A 21,005-nucleotide genomic window follows, 5' to 3' on the forward strand; every position below is an offset into this window, starting at 1 on the left:
CCCTGTCTTGGTCCCTTAAGTGTCTGAGAGGAAAGCACTCGCTTATTTCCACGCACAGCTCTGCTTGCACGGGAGATCTACTGTCACCCGTGGGATGCTCGAGAGCCTCGTGCACTCACTCTTGTGGGCCTGCTCTGTGTCCTGGGGAGGCTGCATCAGAGGGTGGAGGTCAGGTTCCCCGCCCGTCCTGTCTGTGCCCCTGGAAAGACCCTCCTCCCCTGCTCGACCCCCACTGTCACAGCCCAGGGCGGCACTCTCTCCTGGGACCTCTCCACACCCTGCCGCACCTTTGGGAACAGTCCTTTTATTGAGCCTCTCCAGATCCCTGATCTCGCCACCCTGACAGGCACCTGTCTCTTCCAGCATCCGGTGCCTCGCACTGGTCCTCAGGAGTATCCTTCTCCCTTAGGCAGTGAGCTCGGCGGGGCAGGGCCCCCGGCTGAGCCAGTCTGCTTCTTAATGCAGAAAGAGGACACTGGGAGGACAGCTGAGAAATGTCCTTGACTTGGATTGCACCAAATTATAATGATCCCACACACGTGGAGCTGCATGAATTGAATCCACTCACTCACTCGCCCATTCAACCACAGGTGCTCCTTGAACGGCACATAGTCACAGGCGTCTGGCAGGGCGAACAAGACAAAGAATGGACGGGTTCGTGGGGCTGGCTCTGGATGAGGAGACTGCAGCACATGAAAGCAAAAGCAAGCACTTGAATCATGTCAGATAAACGCTATGAAGGAAAGCGGGGCTCAGGGCCACTGGGGCAGGGAAGACCATGGTGAGGCCGAGTCCGGGTAGCTCTGGTGCAACATGCAGGACTGTGGGCAGAAGGACGTTGTTCTATTGAAGAATGGCAGGACGACGGGAGGCTGGAGCAAAGTGAATGAACGGATGACCTAGGAGGTGGGCAGACTCCACTTTCTTGTGAGGCCCTTCTACCTCTGAGATTCCAGGACTCCTCAGGGAAGCCCTTGCCCAGGCCAGGCCTACTAGCCAACAAATTACTGGATCCATCCAGATGAAACCCCTGTGTGGGATGCTCTCCATGTTCTTCCAATTAATCCTCACAATTATCTACCTCTTTTCCACATGTGAGGAAAACAAGGCTCAGAGAAGTTAAGCAATCTGCCCAAAGCCACACAGTCAGGGAAAGAGCTGGAAAGGAACCCAGATCTGCCTGAACCGCGGGGCCCAGCAGGTGATTTCCCAACTCTAGTGCACCCATTTGCAGGGGACCCCCAGGCCAGTGACATCAGCCTTACAGGAGCAGTCTGGTAGCAGGACCCAGGGCTTCTGTCCAGGGGTAGGCACATGCTTTGGAAGCTGGGGTTCAAGCCAAGCTCCCTCCACAGCCCTCCGCTGTCTGTAAAGGGAGCATGGCAGGCGAGCCGGCAAACCGCACCATGCCCACATGCCCCGACACTCTTGCAGGGCCAGGCGTGGTGGCTAATGGGTATCATTTCAGCCCTTTCAGTTCTAATAGACACTGTGCTGCCATAAAGACTGTCATTTCCCGCAGCTCACGCAGATAATCAACACGCGGGCCACCTGGAGGGCCGGGAATGGCAGGCTCTGGGCACGTCTGCGAAGAGAAAATCATCTTCTCATTCTCTGCCATTCCAGGCCCTCCCCGCCAGCCCTGGCCCTTGCGTGTGAGGGCACTGCCCTGGGATCCCAGGAGCCCCAGCTCACCACACGGCCCCCCAGCTCAGGGAAGGACCATCTTCTCTCAGCCTCACTTCAACATTTCAGAGTCATGTGGCCTTGGGCACAGCACTTTCCCACCCAGAGCCTCAGTCTCCTCACTGTGAAATAGGGGCAAGTGTGCCTACCTTGCAAGGTGGCTTAAGTGAGATGACACCTTTTAAACACCTGCCCTGTAGTGGGTGCTTGGGAGGCAGCAGCTAGGATAGCAGTGGTGCTGCGGGTGGTAATTACATCACATTTTGCAAATAAGGAAGCTGAGGCCAGAGAAGGAAATAGGCTTCCCCAAAGTCACACAGCAAATTGATGGCAAAGTTGAATCTAGAACTTGGGTCTCCATGTCGGGGATTTTGTATGACTCACAGACCCCCAGTAATGACTTACTGAATCCCTTCCTGTGGAGTACGGCCACACATTATCTCATTTCATTCTCTGAGTGCTGACAAAGTAGGCATTGTTATCTTCCTACTTTGCAGGTAAACAGGCAGGGCTCCGAGAGGTGAGGTGACTTGCCTAAAGTCACACAGCTTTCAAGTGGCAGAGCCCTGGTTTGACCCTAGGTGGTCTGGCTACAGAGCCAGAGCTCCAGCCTCTGTGCAGTTGCCCATAAGGACAGCTTTGGGTGGAGATGGAGCCCACCTTTCCCACAGGTGCTCACACGCACAGCTCTGAGATTTTGGCTTGGCACTGGCTGGGCCATTGTCTCCCAACCTGATGAACCGACAAGGACAAGGCCTGATGTGCATCCTGCACCCCACACCCCACCAGCTGCCCCCAAGGTTCAGTTCACAAGCCCAGAAGGCAGAACCCTAGAGCATCCTTGGAAGTCTCCAGTGTGTTTCCAGTTCTCCCAGACAGGGAAACTGAGGCCCAGGGAGTCTGTGAGGTGTCCACCAAGTGGCCTGGCGAAGGAAGGCGCCCAGCTCAGAGACAGGGAGAGAAGTGGGAGAGGAGGGGGAGGGGCCCCACCACAACACCCAGGGGAGATTCAGGACTCTCCTGCAGCACACAGACCCCCTAACTCACCATGTTGCACAGCCTCACAGCAAGAGAGCATATGCAGCACCATTTTGCAGATGGAGAAATCAAGGCTCCCAGAATCAAAGCGACTTACCAGGTTTGCACAATAGTGGGAGAGTGTGGACTTCCGCCCAGTTCAGGTCCCAATGTCCAGGGAACTCTTTCTCCTTGCTTGATTCATTTCCTGCTTGCTTCATTCATTTCTTCCTTTCTCTCTCTCTTCTTCAAGTTACTCCCCCTCCCTCCCCAATTCTGCTCTGCCATACCAAAACACCTTTTTTTCTGTGCTAGGGATTGAATCCAGGGGTGCTCTACCATTAAGCTACATCCCCAGCCCTTTCCATTTTTTTTTTTTTTTGTTTGTTTGTTTGTTTGTTTGTTTTGAGACAAGTTCTAGTCAAGTTGCCCAGTCTGGCCTCGAACTTGTGAATCTCCTGCCTTGGACTCCTGTGGCGCTAGGATCACAGATGTGCGCCACACCTGGCCCCTCTAAATATCTTTTTCTTTTCTTTCCTTCCTTCCTTCCTTCCTTCCTTCCTTCCTTCCTTCCTTCCTTCCTTCCTTCCTTCCTTCCTTCCTTCCTTCCTTCCTTCTTTCCTTCCTTTCTTTTCTTTTTGTTACAGGGAATTGAACCCAGGCACCCTTAACACTGAGCCACACCCCCAGCCCTTTTTTGTGTTTTATTTTGAAACAGGGTCTCACTGAGTTGCTTGGCGCCTTCTTAAGTTGCTGAGGCTGGCTTTGAACTCTTGGTCCTCTTGAACCGCTGGGATTACGGTGTGCCACTGCACCTGGTTGGGCAGGTTTTTTTTTAAAACCTGATACCAGTGGTCACCATGATCAGTTTGGAGTTATTGTAGAACTTCTCGAGCAATCACTATGCAAATATGAAAGTGAGCAGGGGAAAGTAGTGTATTATAAACATGGTTTTTGTTTATTTCTCATTAACAAGATTGCTCTACTTCTTGGTATCCAGCAGAGCTCTGAGAAGGGTGGGACGATTTGCATAATAATCCCAGAGGTCTTCCCACTGGGAAGGGCTGGGATTCTAACCCCTGTGATGAAAACTAAGAAAAAGTTTACATCTTCTAAGTTTAATATGAACTAGACAGGCTCTGCAAGAAGCCCAAAGACAAGGTGCAGAGGTCTACAGGACAAGATGGACTGGTGGTCTGAGCTCAGCATTAGGGACCAGGGCAGACACACATGAGACTTCAATGAGCTTTTTGGTGGAAGAGCGCAAGACACTTAAGGAAAAACTCCAACATGACAAATTAGCACCTGTCCTCTTTCTCCATCCTGTGATCCTCCTGAGCCCAGAACAGGGTCTATCTGTGGTTTCCATAGGGCTCTGACCCAGCAGGCCATCGCCACTTTGGTTGACCAGTATCCAGGAGGAGGTGCAGGACCTGTCTTTAACCACCACCCTGTGGCAGGGGCTGAAACAACAGCACGAGATGGGGTTTCGGCTCCCTCCCTGTCCCTGAGGTCTGGCAGCAGAGCTGGCTTGCTTTAGAGGAGGTCCTCGAGGTACCTGGTCAGTTCAGGAGGGTGGAGACCCTGGACAAATGCTAGAGTTCCTCCTAGTGAAGACTTGGGGTGAGCAATGAATGGTGCCCCGGGATGGTGAAGGACTCATGCAAGTTAGAGAATGTATCCACTGTATCCCCGCTCCCACGTGACCACAGCTGTCCAAGCTGACAAGGAACACACACGGAAGAATCCTTGGAGCAGATTATCTTTAACCTTAATCATAACCATGATTGTGCCCACAGGTGTGGCAGGCTACAGTTTACAAAACCCTCATCCATTCATGTCCTGAGCCTTACCCGAGCCCCGTGAGACAGCGAGGCAGAGTGGTGGTCCCTGGGAAGTGGAGGCTCAGAGGGACCTGACTTCTAATAACAAGTCAGCCATCTGACTGTGTCGCGGGTCCCCAAGCTGCCCCCCAAGGAGGCCAGACGCAGGCCCTGCCCTGCCTGCTCACAGCAGCATCAGGACCACGATAGCAGTGACCATGAGGACTCCAGCCAGGATGCAGAGGCCCAGGAACACGACGTCACTGGTGTCCTGGGCCACCATGGTCACTGGGCCCTCCAGAGCCTCCGCCTCATCCCTGGGGGGTGCCTCTTGAAGGTGCTCTGCAGTGGCAGCGTAAGGCCCAAGCCAGTCGGAGCCGGACAGCAGGTGGACAGAAGCCTCCTTGCGCCGCGGCTCACAGCGGACCTCGTACTCATGGACGTCCTCCCGCCCAGGGACCGAGAAGTCGATGTACAGCACGCTGACGATCACTGAGGTGTTGTTCCTCCTCTGCGGGGTCACAGGGCACTGGCTCTCACCTGATGGAGCACAGGCTGTCCCTGTTCTCCTAGGCAAACATAGACCTGGGTTCTGGTCCTAGCTCAGCCACCCACTCCCTGCCCACTCGGAGTCTTGGTGTCCCGTCCAGAAAAGGGGCACTAGGAGCATGGGCTGTCTGGAAGGAGAACATCAGATTTGATGAGGCAGGGTGGATGAATGATAGTAGCAACAACAACAGCCAACACGTGGGGCTCATTTACCATGCTCCAGCCTCTGGATCTTAAGTGCATTATCTCCTATAATTCTCATGAATATCCCCATTTTACACATGAGGAAACTGAGGCCCGGAGACTAACCTTCTCAACTGGGCTCACGCAGCATACAGAGACCATATTCTCACCAGAACTGTTCAACTCTCAACTGTGCTACTCAAACCAAAATGCATCTAGTTAGTCCCCATCCATGACAAATTTACATATGTGACCACCAAGGCTGAGAGGGCAATAATTGGCCCAGGGTGAGGCTCAGAAGCAAGTCTCATGCCTCGCAATTAGCAGTTTTGTTCCTGGGGTTGTGGAGCCTTCCTTCTGGAGACTTCTCTCCCAGTTGTGTGTGCAGAAGGAGTCCCTGCTGCCAAGTCACTGGACTCCCAGAGACACCACCCTAGGGTTGGGACGGGGCATTGTGGAGTGAGATGTTGGGGGGCTTGCTGTCTCCCCACCCCATGATGAGGGAGGCAGGGGTCAAGGTACCCTGAGATGGCGGGGCCTCAGGGCCTGCAGGGCAGCAGTTTGGGGGGCAGTCTGGGGGGACTGCAGGTCAGGGCTGCAGTGACCCAGGGCCACCCACCATGCCACATCTGCAGTAGACTCTTCAGGCCACCCAAACTGCCCCTTCCAAAGGGGCTGCTGCTGAGGTGGGGTGCCTAAAAACTGAAGCTGCCTAAAACAGGTAGCAGCACAGGCAGTAGGAAGTGCCCATCTTCCAAGACTGGGCGGCCCCTTGGGAAGGGGGGAAGGGTGTGACAATCAGGAGTTTTACAGACTAGGTGACTCCAGGGGTCTTTTCCAAGTTTGGGCTTCCAAAGGACCCTGATTCCATGTCCCCAAAGGAGCCTCCTGCATTTGTGCCTCAGTCTGTCTGCCTCCCCACCCTGAGGGGCACTTGTGTCCTGGGCTTTGGGGACATGAGGCAAAGCAAGACAGGACCCAAGAGTGAACAGGGACCCAATAAGAAGGCTGAGGTCAATCTACATAATAAAGAAGGGAGAGGAAAATCACATACGATAAGGACAGGGAAAGCAAGGGCGTCTTTCAGAGTGAGAGACTTTGGAAGGGGATGTGGCGTTCTGGGTAGGGAAGTCAAGTCTCTGGCTTTCAAATGAGCACAGAAAGATTGGTCTTTTTTTTTTTTTTTTTTTTCTAATTGCTTTTGGCCATTTGAGCCTCTTCGAAAGCAGTTGTATGTAGAGACTGGCCCTCAGGGGTCTGGGGTTGGTAAGGGTTAGGCTAAGCTTTTATGATCCAAGGATTTCAAGTTTTACATTTCCAAGCTACTGATTCCAGATTCTACAGTTCTGTGGCCCTGAGTTCTGAGGTGGTTCTGTTTCTGAATCTGTCCGTGGTTCTAGGGATTTATGAATCCCTGCTTCTGGGATTCTTTGTCTCCATCATTCCATGACTCTGTGGAATGTGATTCTGTTCCAAAGAAAACTCCCAGGGGATTCAGGGCATGGAGCAAGGGTGAGTGCAGAATGTCTTTGCAGCCAAGACCAACCCCCTGCACTTCTCTTGGGACCAGGAGGCAGAGGAGCAGACTGGAGGGACCAGAGACCTACATGTGGCTACTGATGCAGGACAAAAGGTGTCTGCTGGACAGCACATGATTTCTGCAAAGCCAGACTGCAAATGCCCAGATTCCAGGACTGGGGAGTCTCTCCAACAGAGGCCACTGTTCCTTCTCTCCCTGCTGTCTTTCCTGACCTCTTCCTGGAGGGTGCTTGGGCCACTAGCCAGTGACTTTCCGAGGGCCCTACACCTAGGTTCATGGTCTTCAAAATCCAAGGATAGTAGAAAGTTTTCATTTGTAAGCCTCACAGCCTTTGGAGGGAAGTGGATCCTGTTATTAGAAAGATGCTTTTGTTTGTGGAGCCCAGGGAGGATTTGGATCCCAGGTTGGGGAAGGTGGGCAGGAGGCGAGTCTGACAGTTCTGTGTACTAAAGGAATGGGGACTTAGGTAGGTGCCTGGGGACTCTGAGGGAGAAGGGAGGAACAGCAGAGATCTGTAGTGGTGTCCACCAACAAGGCGTTTTTTCTTTTTCTTTTTCTTTTTTTTTTTTTTAAAGTACCAAGGATTGAATTCATGGGCACTTAACCACTGAGCCACATCCCACCCCTTTTGGTTTTTTATTTAGAGGCAGGATCTCACTGAGTAGCTTAGGGTCTCTCTAAGTTGCTGAGGCTGGCTTTGAACTCTCGATCCTCCTGTCTCGGGCTCCCAAGCTGCTGGGATTACAGGCGTGTACCACCATGTCTGGCTCCAAGGCCTTCCAAGAGCGGCGCCAGTGGAGGCTGTAGCTGTTGCTGGGCTGTGTGGCAGGACCCCCTCTCCTATCTCCCTGTTTAAGTTCTTTGCTGTGTCTACACTAAGCGAGGATGTTGGGATAAATTAAGCCAAGAAGGAGTGAGCTCCGCATCTAGGCTTGTGCAGTCACCAGAGCCAGAGAAGCTGAGGCACGGCAGGTGCCTTTCTGTGGGGGCCGAAGCCTCTCCCTCGAACCTGCACTCCTCCCCTCTTCCCTTCCCACCTCACTCCTACCTGAGACTCAGTGCCACAGGTGTCGAAGCGAGCCTGGATCCGAAAGTTGTTGTCTACCTCCTGGGCAGCACAGTTTCTGCTGCCCAAGTAGACCTTGGTCCGCTCCAGTGGGGCCAGCGCCTGCGCAGAGATCAGGATCTGGAAGTCCGTACGTGAGCAGCTCACGTTCATGGGCACCACTGGAAACCAGAGGGAAGAGCTGAAGGCCTTAGGGGCAGGCAGTCTGACCCCTCCCTCCCCACCCTTCCCAAAGGGCAATGGATGGGGAAACAGCAGCCCAGGAAGAGGAAGGCTCCTATGGAGTCCCATGGGCACAGCATGGGGTGTTCACACGTGCTGCTCCAGTGACTCCATCAGCCTGGGAGCACCTGAGGGCAGGCGCCGGGTCCGGGATTTACACTTGCCTCCAGTCCTCTGAGCCCAGGCAGGGCTGAGGCCAGAGAATGCTGAATGAATGATGGAGTGAGTGAGCGAATGGAAATTCTCAGTTGTAATAAAAACTACTCATGCTAATTGCTTTGCCACGTGTCCCCCAATTCATTCAAGCATTCATTCAGTCATTCAACAAAAACTGCCCACTATGTGCAGGCACTGTTCTGAACACCACCGGTACAGAAGTGGGGGGTGGGGGAGCACTCAACCCCTGCCCTCGTGGAGCTTGCATTCCAGTTGGTGCAGAGGCAATAAATAGGTAAAATCAAGCAAGGACAGAAGACAGGAAGGGCAGCATGGGGAGGAGGCAGGAGGGCTGCCGGGCTTTTGTGTGCGCCTGGTACCGGGATGGAGCCAGGGCCTCGTGCATGCTAGGTGAGCGCTCTGCTGCCAAGTTGCATCGGCAGCTGAGAGTTGAGGTTTTGAAGAGGGTGGTGAGAGAAGCCCCACTGTCCCTCCCTGCAATGACCCTATGAGGTGGACACCACTAAAGCCATTTTAGTTCTGGAAACTGAAGTTCTGAGAGGTGAAGTTGTTTACGGGGGTGACTGAGTTGGGATTCTAACCATGGGGTCTATAGGATTCCCAAGTCTGTGTCTCTCGGGGGCTCCCGCTACTTGACAGCCCCCTGAACTCCTCCTGGCCAGCACTGTGTGTGTGACTCTGAGCATCTGGGTTAGTGTGAGCATGTGCACATGTGTGTGGGTGGGGCCAGGAGCAAATGGAGGGGAAGGGAAGGCAGTGGCTGGTGGGCAGAAAAGAGACCGCAGGCAGCGCCTGGACCTCTTAGGCCTCTGCGGGAAATGCCTCAGACACATTTCAGCCTCTGGTGTCTGGGCAGTCAGGGATTTATGGGCCTGCTGTCTCCCATGATGATCTTGGTGGCGCTGAACTGTGTGTCACCCCTGATTGATGCTGCGGCTGCCCTCCCAGTAGGGAGGCCGCCCGCAGTCTGGCCCCATCTGGAACCTGGCCCAGCACAAGTACCCCAGTCTGACCCGGGCTCCCAAAGGGATCTGGGGGGGAGGGAAGAAGATGGGGGCGGGGGTTGGGGGGATCCCTGCCACTGAAGTCCCTGGAACAGAAGCCAGGATTAGAGCTGCTCCAACCTTCAGTCTCGGAGGCACTGCAAGTGATTTGTCCTAAATCACACAGAGCTGGGAGAGGGCTCAGGACTGAAATAAGACTATCACAGGCAAGAGGGACTCTAAAGATCCTTAGTCAATGTCCTCATTTTGTAAGTGGAAAACTGAGATCCAGAGAGGAAAGGAGATGCCAGCTCCCTGCGGCAGAGTCCCAGTGGCAGCCCTCCCCACCCCCCCAGTGCAGAATCAGGAAAGGGGATCACCCTGTCCTGCCCAGAGGGATGAGACCACTGGGCCCAGAGGGGCTGGTGTGCCCAAGGTCACTTCCCAACCACCAGCTTGCTACAGCTCTATTTCCTTCTCCATCGCCAGGGCCCCCAACTCCACTGTTGTATGGGGTAAAGAAAGAGAAAAGGTCTTTGAATGCTGAATTAGGTCTGAGACCCTTGAGGGAAAGATGCCCTCAGAGCCAGGTGTCTAGGGCATCCATTAACCCCTCTCATAGAGGAGCCCACTTGGGTGATCTGTAAATGGCAGCTTTGGAGGTGGCTCTGGTCTGCTCAGTCCTAGGAGTCCCTCCCCATGTCCTGCTCAGACACACACAAAGGCAGGAGAGTGGGTTCTAGTCCTGGCTGTGCCATGGGCTGCCCGCAGGACAACAGTGAAGTGAAGTGAAGTGAAGTCCCTTCCCTGTTGACACCTCCCTTTCCATATCTGCACAGTGAGGAGCTTTGTGGGGCCAGGCAGAGGAAGCCATGGGTCCAGGGTGCAGGCATTTCCGGGGCCATGAGCCAGAGAAGAACGATGGGAGGAGCAGGGAGATAGTGGCCTCTCTTCACTGACAAATCTAACCAACCCCAATACCAGCTTCCCCATCTTCCTCTGCAGCAAAGTATGGCCATTTGACTGAGTTCAGGCCAATCAGACACAAGAGAAAGTCTTGTGAGAGTTTCTGGAAAAGCTTTTGCTTTCCTGGGACATGCGGCTGGTACCTCTACTCCCCTCTTCCAACCTTGAACATGGACATGATGCCTGGCATCATATTGGTGGCTGCTGTGTTGTGACCACGAGGCTGAGTTTCCCAGAAATAGCTCTAGGAATAGTGTTGAGTCCCTGGATCAATGGGTTGCTGCCTAGCTCCAGACTTCTCTTTGTGTGAGGAAAAACTAGTGCCATTTGTTCCGTCAGTATTTCAAAATGATCACAGCAGGGCTGGTAGGCATCTCCATGGCTCTACCAACTGTTTCCACAAACAGTATTGCCACATTCTGTGTAGTACCCCTGCATACAGGGGATCAACCACCGGAAGAGAGAGGCCAGGGCTTCACGAAAGAAGGGGCCAGGGGGGAGGAATTAGGATCATGGTGTTTCGAGCTGGAGGAGTATCCTTCCATAGTAGAAAGAAGCAAGAGTCATCCTCGCATGTCCCAAGCTCCCAGGAGTTGGCAGTGGTGTGGTCAACAAGAAGGGGCTGGAGGAGGTCAGCCACGGGATCAGAGCAAGCTGGCAGGAAGCTAGAAGCAGAAGGTTGTGCACAGCCGGCTGCAAGCCTCACCTCCCCAGCAGCACACCCACACCCTCAGCCCCAGCTGACCTCCAATGTAGGCCACAGAGAAGCCCCTGCCGGTGCTGCTGCGGTCCGTGTGCAGCAGAATCAGGAGCTGGTTGTGGCTTGAGGTGATGGGTGGTGGCAGATGGTGACCACACCAACTTCCCAGAAGGGGTGCCTCCTCATTGGCCCCATCAAAGGCTGCCAGATGGTCGAAGTCACAGGTCCTGGTCAGACTGTTGGGTTCCTCCAGGTCCAGATCCAGGAAGAACACCTTGACCCGGTAGCCAGGAGGCAGGCGGATGGTCCAGTGGCACCGGATATTGTTGGGGTAGGAACTGGGGTACTGGGGGCTGGAAAAGTTGCCCCGCACAGCCATGTATACCTCTTGGCATTCTCCTGGGGGCGGGTGGAGAGTAGGGTGGGAGGAGCTGGGAGGAGGGTAGAGAAGCCCCCTCTGCAGTGAGAGCTCAGGCAGGGGCACTGCAAGAGCCCCACAGTGACCACACTGGCAGGTGTGGGCACCACAGCCAGCAAAACAGACAAGTGATCCTGAAGTCTGCTTAAGCTGAAACTCGCTGAAAGCTGGGGCTTTTGTTCCAATTGCAACTCCTTCAAGAGTGTTGGTCCTGTTAGGAACTAAGTTACAACATCTCAAACGAAATGTGTCCTCAAAAGTTAAGCCTAAGCTCCCTGGCTAGACAGACAAGGCACCTCATGACCCGGCCTTGCCCTTTTCTCACTACCCATTGCTGTGGATTGATTAAGTGTCCTCCACTAGCCCGTTTGTTAAAGCTGGGTGGCCAGCCTGTGGTGCTGGTGGGAGGTGGTAGAATCTGTAAGTGACCCCTATGGGAGGAAGTTAGGCTACTGAGAACAGGGCCTTGAAGAGGATACTGGCCCCAGGCCCCTTCCTGTCTCTCTGTTTTGCTTCCTGGCTGCCATGAGGTCAGCAGCTTTGTTCTACTGCACACTCCCGGCCATGATGGTCTGCCTCGCCACAGGCCCAGAGACAACAGGCCAAGTGACCCTGGGCTGAAGCCTCAGAAACTGTGAGTCCCAGTCAACCTTTCTTCCTCATAAATTGTCACAGTGATAGAAAGCTAACACACCCATGCACCCCTACATTATAGCCTTACCAATACCTACCACTACTATGAGCACACCCAGTACTGTCCTTCATACACCCTTTCCTCCTGCTTGGAACACCCTTACCCTCCTTCTGCCTCTGGTGAAGTCCTTCAAGGCACTCATCAATTCTCTCCTCCTCTGGGAAGTCCCCCATGATTCTTACTGCTAGCACATGTCGCAGTGGGTCATCATTGTCTTAGCCATCACACCCACTGAACTGTGGACTCTCCAAAGGTTCATTTGTTCCTTTGTACACATATTGAATACCTACTATATGCTACATACTAAGATAAACCCATAAGGAACTCACAGTGAGGCTGGGGGAGATGGACATAGAAACGACATGTGCAAAGAATAAGCATGAGATCACCGTGAAAAAATTTCACCAAGGAGTTGAGGAAGGGATTCATTCTTTCTGAGTGAATCAGGGAGTCTTCACAGAGGAGGTGACATGCTTATGCTTTACTATTGGTCAGGAAGTGTGCGCTAGAGTATTCCAGAGAGTGCAGAAAGCCTAAGGTCTCAAGGGGACAGGAAAGTGTAGCCCCCACAGGCACATGGGGAGGCACAGGGTCGGCATGAAGCTCTCCTACCTGAGAAGTAGTGGGCCTTGAAGCCCCGGCCTCCAATGTTAAAGTCGGACTTGAAGACCACCTGCAGCTCATGGCCCAGTGACACAAGGGTGGGGGGCCTGGTGCCACCACAGAAATGGTGCCCTTGGATGGGACCAGGCCCCCCCAGCACAGCCACGTAGTCATAGGTGCACTCCTTGCTGCCCTCCACCTGGAAGTCCACAAACACCAGCTTGATGGTAGTGGGCCCGGTGGCCCGGATCACCCAGTGGCATTCAGCGTTGTTGGGGTAGTTGTTGGGGTACTCAGGGCTGGTAAGGACCCCTGATAGGCCGGTCAGGACACCACCACACACATCTGCAAGGGAATCCACTGGAACTGAATTTCCCTCCCCACAGTTCCCAACCTCCTCTCTTGGGAACTGGATGCTCCCAAATACTGCTCCCACAGGGATGTCCCGGGAACCTCATCACCACCCACTGAAAGCTTGGTACATAGCAGGCATGGGCCCAGCACTCAGTACCTACTCCACCTTTTAAAATCTCCACCCTCACACTAGGGGGCGTGTAGTGTTGTTTCCCAGGTTAAGTGAGAAGATCAAGGTGCAGAGCAGTTAAGTAACTCACTTGAGTTTGGGTTCACCCAGATAGACCTGGGGACAAAGATCTGGGTGCAAGGAGTTTATTTGAGAGAACTGGGGAGCACAGGCAGGAGGGAGGGAGGGAGAGAGGGAGGGGAGATATGGAGAGGTAGCTGCTGAGTCCCACAAGGAACTCTTAGCCAGGAGGGCACAGTTTATGACAATGACATAATGCACGGGACATTTACACACCAGCTCCCAGAGTCCGGGATGAGGGCTATGGGGTTCAGGTGACCTGCTGAAACTTCGGAGAAAACCCTCAGAGATAACAGGTTGGCAGGATAACAGTCTAAGATTCTTGTGTTTTGGCATTCCACAATTCTGTGCCTCTAAATTCAGCAGGGACTGGGTGTTCCACCCAAGTCCCCAGTGTTGCTGTGAGTGGACCCTGTGGACCAGAAGCCTCTGTGGTTGTCTGCTGCTTGGGCTGACCTGACTGAGCTTTTGGTCTTGGCCTTGGAGGAAGGGAGAGCTTTGCGTCTGCACAGAATCCTGAGGACAGGAGGAAGGAGTCAAGGAGAAAGGTGAGAGGAGCAAGGCCTTGGCTCCCTGTGCCAGCCTGCACTGGCCAGTTCCAGGAAAGGTCCTGGGAGCGGGGAATCGCTGCTGCACACAGACCCTCATGTGGCTGTCCTTGGCCCTGGGCGGCCCTGCACTAGGAAGGAGTGGGACATGGTGGAGCATCAGCAGCAGGAAAAGGAGGGGGTGTCCTGCAGCATGGTGCTCTGACATGGAACAAGAAGAACAAGGCAGAGAGCACACAGCCCTCATTCCTGCATGCCATGAGTCCCTCTGGGGGCTCCAGGAGCAAGAGAGAGAGGCATGGAGTACCACCATGAGCATGGGAGCCCACGACCACCAGATCACAGTGAGGTCATGCACATTGAGGAGGCTGCCCTGGCCTACAGTGGTGCACAAGATTAGAGTCAAAGGTCACAGCACAGCTTCCTCACTAAGGCGCAGCCTGCAGACCTCACCTGAACCCCATCACCCTCCGCCCATCTCCAGTCTGGGGTCATCCTCCCACCACAAAGCCCCCTTGACCTTTCTGATAGCCTGCAGAAAAGCCACGGCTGGCCACATGCTTGTCTGAATGGAAGACGACAGCCATGACATGCCAGGAGGAGGTGAAGGGTGGCGGGGGCACCCGGCCACAGAACCTCCCCAGTAAGTTGCCCTTGTCTCCAGAGGCTCCATTGTAGATTTCCAGGAAGTCAAAGCCACAGGTGTCATGGTATTCCAGGTCAAAGGTGTGGAAAGTGAGCAGCACAGAGGACCCCTCGGCCACCACAATCAGCCAGCTGCATTCCGTGTTGTAGGGGTACAGACTCGGGAAGTTGGGGCTGGAGAAGTTTCCAGAAGGTGCTGAGAGCACACCCCCACACTTGACACCTGGGGCAAGAGAGAAGGATGGCTCAGAGTCGGTGTTGGGGTCTTGATTCGAGTGGCAAGGGAGGTTGGGTCCTGGTGCAGGCAGGCCATGCCCCAAGTCAGTCCCCGTATTCGTGTGTTTGTTCATGTAGTTACATATTTTTCAAATACTTGTTAAGCATGCTTTTATTTATTCAACAAATGTTTTTTGAGATGTTGGGGCATTGTTCTAGATGTTGGGGTTACAATATAGACAAAAAGTCCTGTCATCACAGAAGTTCCCTTCTGGTGGGAAAGACAGAAAAAACACATGAGCCAAATATGAGATGTGATGAGTGCCCTGGAGAACCAAAGCAAGCGAGGAAGGAAGTGTGGGGCCGGGCCTCTGACTCTGGCTAAGCTGCACTGTGTGCCAGGCCCTGGCTGTGTGCTGCTGGCAATTTAAAACTTACTCAGCCTTAAGAAAGAATGAAATTACGGCATTTGCTGGTAAATGGATGGAGCTGGAGAATATCATGCTAAGTCAAATAAGCCAATCCCAAAGAACCAAAAGTCCAGTGTTTTCTCTGATACGTGGATGCTAATTCACAATAAGGCAGGAAGAGGCTAAGAAAGAATAGAGGTTCTTTGGATTAGAGAGAGGGGAGGGGAGGGGAGGGGAGGGGAGGGGTGGGGAGGGGCCTGGGGTGGGAAGGACAGTAGAATGAATCGGACGTTATTACCCTATGTGCTTATATGACTACATGACCTGTGTGAATCTACATCATGTACAATCAGAAGAATGAGCAGTTATACTCCATTTATGTATGATGTGCCAAAATGCATTCTACTGTCATCTAGAACTAATTAGAGCAAATGTTTTAAAAAGGAAAAAAAATTAATAACAACAACCCCTTCAGTGAAAATGTGCAGTCTGTTACAGCATTCAAGGGAATAGGTACACATACACACTTGTTGTATTTTTAAAGGAATACAAAAGGAAACTAATAAAAATGATTCCGGGTCAGAGGAAGGATGCCAAAGGCAGGAAACTGGTCTGACAGCCAGACCTCTTGACACCCACCTTGTTTCATTATTTTGACTTGTGATCACAGAAAATAATTTATATAATTCAAAAGATCAAAAAAAATTAATGAAACCCCTAAACATCCCCACTGGAAGCAAACCTATGTCAGGTCATATGGAAAAAAATAATTACAAATGACTTAGGAATACTAAGACTGCACATTTTCACTGAAGGGGTTGTTGTTATTAATTTTGATTGCACCTGCCTAGTAGGATATATCCTGAGGTCAAAATGAACCACAAAGAAATCTTAAACCATATTCAGTAGCCTATTAGTAATAATATTAAATATTATTAAAGTTATTATACATATTAGAACAAAAAATAAGTATGCTAATGTCAATACAATGCAAAATCTTCAGGATAAGAGATGAGAGAGCCAAACAATATAAAATAAAAAAATAAAATTCTTGTATCCTTAATATGAATTGGAAATATCAATTTGAATTTAAAATTTATTTTTATTTAAAAAAAATAGTCTATCTCTGTTCATTAAACAGACCTAGAAGCAATGATATTTCCAGTCTATTTTATACCACTAGACTTTAGATTAAGATTCTTATGCCCAATTGAACCAGGGCTCCTTAGAGAAATGGCTGGTACCAGGTCTAGTACAAGAAATATATAAAATATATTTGAATAGCTTTGTCCTAAACAGCAAAGAAGGTACCAAAGACTGCTGGGATTATGTGAAAGCACATAGGAGCCAAAGGCTAAAGAAGGTACAATTTGAGCATCAAAAAAGAATAATTATTACAGTAGATTGAAATTTATCAAATATATAAAAACTCATGAATTCATAATGTGATGCAAAAGAAATTAAAAAGAAACTCATTTGTTTCTTTTAGAGATTGTTGAGACACTAATTTATTTTTTGAAAATTGAGAGGTAGAAAGGGAAATAAATAAAGCTTCTACTTTGTCATTCCTATATGGACTGGATTTTCAAACAACCAAAGAGTTGGTGAGGGAAATTTGTTTTTATAGAAGGCTGCATAAAGAATAACAGCATTAGAAAAATCATAGTTTTGCAAATCTTAATGAAATACTGGATCTATAAACATCATCAATGTCTATTCTAATCATTAAGTAAAAAGTCAATGAGGGGTAAAAACTAGATGGTTGGGTATATAGGTAGTCTCTATAAAGTTCTTTTGACTTTGCTAATTGTTTGAAAACGTTTATAATTTAAAAATACCCAAAGCTGCTAGGTGTAGTGGCATGTGTCTATAATCCCAGCCACTCAGGAGGCTGAAGCAGGAGGATTACAAGTTCAAGGCCAGCCTCAGCAATGTAGTGAGATCCTGTCTCAAAATAAAAAATTTTAAAAAATAAAAGGGTTGGGATGTAACTCAGTGGGTTCAATCCCTAGTCCTTAAAAATAATTTAATAGGGAAATTTGTGATGGATGAATCAGATTAATAACTCCTAAACCCACTAATGAATCTTATTATCAAGGTGGAACAATGGATAATATGTAATCCATGCACACCACCATCTATAAAGTCTTCTTGAAAGAAAAAATAATAAAGGAACCTGAATCTAATGAAGTCTCTGGATCTATCTACAAGTTAGAATGATAGAATGAAATGGAGGGGGATTTGTGTGTGTGTGTGTGTGTGTGTGTGTGTGTGTTGCTCAGGATTGAATCCAGGGCCTTACACATGCTAAGTAAGTGCTCTACTACTGATCTACATCTCCAGCCCTAGAGGAACTTCTTTAACAAAACGAACCAGGTTAGGAGGTCCCTTTCCATAGGTCTCACTGTATTGCCCAGGTTGGTCCTAAAGGCAATGCCCAGGCTCCCTGCCCCACAAGCGTCCTGAGAAGCTAGGAGCCACGCACACTTGGCCTAGACAAACATTTTTAATGACGCTACAGGAATACATTAAGCCAGGTCCAGAATGTGGGATGTTCTGTAAGATAAATAACCTGGATATTTTAGCAACAAATGATGAGGGGCATGATAGTTATGTTAAAAGAGTCAAATATCAACTGAATACAATGTGTGAACATTTCTGGATTCTGATTTGAACAACTCAACTGTAAAGAAGCCTTCTCTGGGCAATAATTGGGGAAACCTGGGCATGAAGAGAAATTAGATAAAATTAAAGGAATTGGGGCTGGGGTTGTAGCTCAGTGGTAGAGCACTTGCTTTGCTCTGTTGAAGCACTGTGTACATCTACAACTAAAAAACATTTTTTAAAAACTTAAAGGAATTATTCCATTATAATGATATTGGGATTACATATAGCTTTATGTCTTTCGCAGTTAGAGGTATATCCGGACTGTGTGGAACATGATATCTGAAATCAGCTTTAGATTCCTCTAGAACAGTCAAAATGGGAGTGTGATAGAAGAAACAAGAAAAGTAGAATGTTAACCATTGGAAGTCAGTTTATGGATATCAAGGAATTTATTATACAATTTTTCTCTACTTTGTGCTCAAAATTTTTTGTAATTCAAAAATTTAATTATGACATTTCGGGGGACACCAAGACCCACTCCCACTCTACACCCCACTCTCATTTAGTGCTGTATTTTTCTCCTTAGTCTGCATCACCATCTAACACACTTTTACTTACTTACTTAGTTCATTGCTAGTCTCCCTCCGTAAAAATGGAAGCTGCGTGAGAGCAAGGACTATGGTCCCTTTTGTTGCCTGCTGTATTCCAAACCCTAGTACAAGTGCCTACTTGCAGAATGAATGAGTGAATGAATGACCTCATATAATGTTCACAGGAGCCCATGAAAGAGGCAGGGAGGTGCCACTGATCCCATCTTACATAGGAGAAGACAGCCCCAGAGGGAAGCTACTACTGCAGCAGCCATCTTTGCTTTGGTCTGCTCAGCACCCCTCCTCCACCTCCTGCACCCTTGGCCGCTGCCCTTCCTTGTCCTGAGGGCAGACACATGAGCCTAGCAAGGCAATCCTGGGGGCCCCCACCAGCATAGGGCCGGCCTACTGGGTGTGCCTGTTCTCCAGGCCAGGCCAGAGTTCTGCTCAGAACATCTGGAAGGGATTCCTTTCCTTTGTAGTCTCTAGGCTAGGAGTGGGAGCCCTGCGTGGGACCAGACTTGGGGTTTATGAAAAACTCCTGGTGGCAGATGGCAAGAACCATGTGAAAAGTGAAATTGGCCCGGGGACTGCGAGGCCCTGGTTGTTGGCTTCCCTGAGCCCAGCTCAGCTACACCCCTCCTCCCTGGTTACAATCCCAATGCTGCTTTGCTTTGCTTAACTCATCCAGGTTGGCCTTCTGTTGCTTGCCACCAAAGGTGTCCTGAAGAATACACTTGACCAAAGTTCCCAAAGGAGAGACACAGGCAGCAAGTGCATGCCCTAGCAAGAAAGTATCTGAGGCTGAGGAGGGATGTGATGGCTTTCTGGGCAGCTCGTGGTGGGCACGGGGAGGCAGGGCGGGGGCACAAGAGAGTCAGGTGAATGAGCACAGTATGACTGCTATGGCCACCAGGAGCTCTGGGGTCCAGAGAAAGAGGAGCCGATCTATCTGGAAACAACAGTATTAGGTGAAGGGCAAGATTTACAGAGAAGATGATATTGAGTTTGACTAAGAAGAAGGAGGAATTTTTGTTACTTGGGGAAAACTAGGGGAGGAAATGTCCATGATCTCTTGACCTCCATGTGCCTCAGTCACATGCATATGAAATGGGAATGCTGCTGCTTTCCTTGCTGGGTGGCTATGAGCTGGCTACACAGATGCACATTGAGGTCACATTGTCAGCTCCCTGCCTGACCCCTGGGCAGGCCAGTGCCAGGAACAGTGTCTGGTTCATGCCTTTATGGCAAGAGAATAAAGAGATATTATGTCCAGTGCCTGTCCTTTTCCTTCCCCCAGTCTTGCCCATAGGGCAGGAAGGGCCATGAGAGCATCAGAGCAGAATTCCTATAGCTCAGGTGGCCCAGGGCACCAGGACAACTCAGGCCTTGTCCTCCAGGACCCGGCCAGGCATGCTGAACCCTAGGGTCACTCCAAGGCCATTGGAGGCCTGGTGGATGGAAAATGGGAACGACTAGCTCCTCCTGCCACATAGCCACCGGCTGAGAACTTGAGTGCCTGTCCCATCTGTACCAGCAATGCAGTGACTGACTCCCTTTGAGCTTGAGGAAAATGGGGGCACTAATAGCTGTTTGCTGAGCCCTCTGTGCATCCATTACAGAAGGGTGAAATTCTATCACCCCATTTTGACAGAGGAACAAAGCTTGGAGAGTCAGAGCCACACATAAAGCCACCCAGGACAGCAGTGCAGGCAGGGGGTTCTGGGAGACCCAGCAAGAAAGCATCTGAGGCTGATAGAGGGATATGGATGGCTTCACAGGAAAGGCGTCATTGGACCTAAGCTTGAAAGATGAGCCAGATGTTCTCAGGGACCCTTATCTTTTCCAGGGACTCCTGGAAAGCGACTCCTTTCCAGGTGTGTATATGGTGGGGGGTGAAGCATCCCCAGAAAGGGCTGTGATTTCCCTGCTGGAGGACAGGATGCCTGAGGGATGCAGGGAACCAAGTCCCAAAAGTGTTCAGAACAGAACCAGCACCCAGGGGCACTGAATGGCATGACAAGGAACACTGACGCTCACGCTGGCAGTGGGAATGCAGCAGCCCTCAGGAGAACAAAGACTCGTTCCTGTGAGGAAACTTTAATAGTTCTCTAGGCCATTTACTTTGGCCTTGGTGATCGTGTGGCCTTGGATGGGTTACTTAGCACGGCTAGCCCTTGGTTTCCTGTAAGATGGGGGGCTAATATCACCTCTGAGTTGGTTGGAAAGATGAAATGTAATCATGCATGTAAAGCCTCCGGCAGACAGCAGGCACTAAAGAAATACTCTCTTCCCCAGGAAGCATCCTCAATTCAGCCAGTCCCCACTGAAAGGGCCTCCTGCTTTCTGGTTTCTCACATAGAAACCTCCGGAGACCCTGGCTCCCCACTTCTGGTTCTGACATCTCCAGGTGCTCTCCTACCTTTCATGGCCTGGGCCCTGGGGCCTGGGTCCAGCAGTGCCACGGCCAGCAGCAGACAGGACCCCAGCTCCGTCAGCATCTCCTCACCAGGCGTCCCCACAGGGCTGCAGAGTTCAGGTAGGCCCGGATCTGAGGGTCTGGAGCAGGGGAAAGAGAGGTGAGGCTGAAGGGGCCTCCAAGTTAATGGTGACATGAATAATTCATAGGCCCCTCGAATTAGTAAGCTGATCCCCAGGTGCTTTCTTCACTCCACTCTAAGGTGACGGATCTAGTATCACCAGGTTGACACGTTCTGAGATCTGCACTGGCTAGACTCTGTCAGGAGACAGCTTGGGC

At 50.9% G+C, this 21,005-nt stretch overlaps 1 protein-coding gene across 5 annotated transcripts in view; it reads right to left on the reverse strand.

Moving 5' to 3' along the window:
- Positions 1-3,689: 3,689 nt before the first annotated feature.
- Positions 3,690-21,005, reverse strand: part of CDCP2 (CUB domain containing protein 2) — a 46,643-nt gene continuing 29,327 nt past the window's right edge. For 3 of the 5 annotated variants that reach the window (XM_079144507.1, XM_079144506.1, XM_079144505.1), the window contains 6 exons: positions 20,670-20,806; positions 14,300-14,647; positions 12,637-12,972; positions 10,958-11,311; positions 7,847-8,025; positions 3,690-5,037 (listed from right to left, as the gene is read on the reverse strand). In XM_079144507.1, the coding sequence (XP_079000633.1) occupies positions 4,711-5,037; positions 7,847-8,025; positions 10,958-11,311; positions 12,637-12,972; positions 14,300-14,647; positions 20,670-20,748 (1,623 nt within the window). In that variant the 5' untranslated portion in view covers positions 20,749-20,806 and the 3' untranslated portion in view covers positions 3,690-4,710. Of the gene's footprint in view, positions 5,204-7,846; positions 8,026-10,957; positions 11,312-12,636; positions 12,973-14,299; positions 14,648-20,669; positions 20,807-21,005 lie in introns of all 5 variants that reach the window. The other 2 variants (XM_079144509.1, XM_079144508.1) reach the window with 2 other exon arrangements.

This window comes from Sciurus vulgaris (genome assembly GCF_902686455.1).
Source record: "Sciurus vulgaris genome assembly, chromosome: 1".
Taxonomy (NCBI): domain Eukaryota; kingdom Metazoa; phylum Chordata; class Mammalia; order Rodentia; family Sciuridae; genus Sciurus; species Sciurus vulgaris.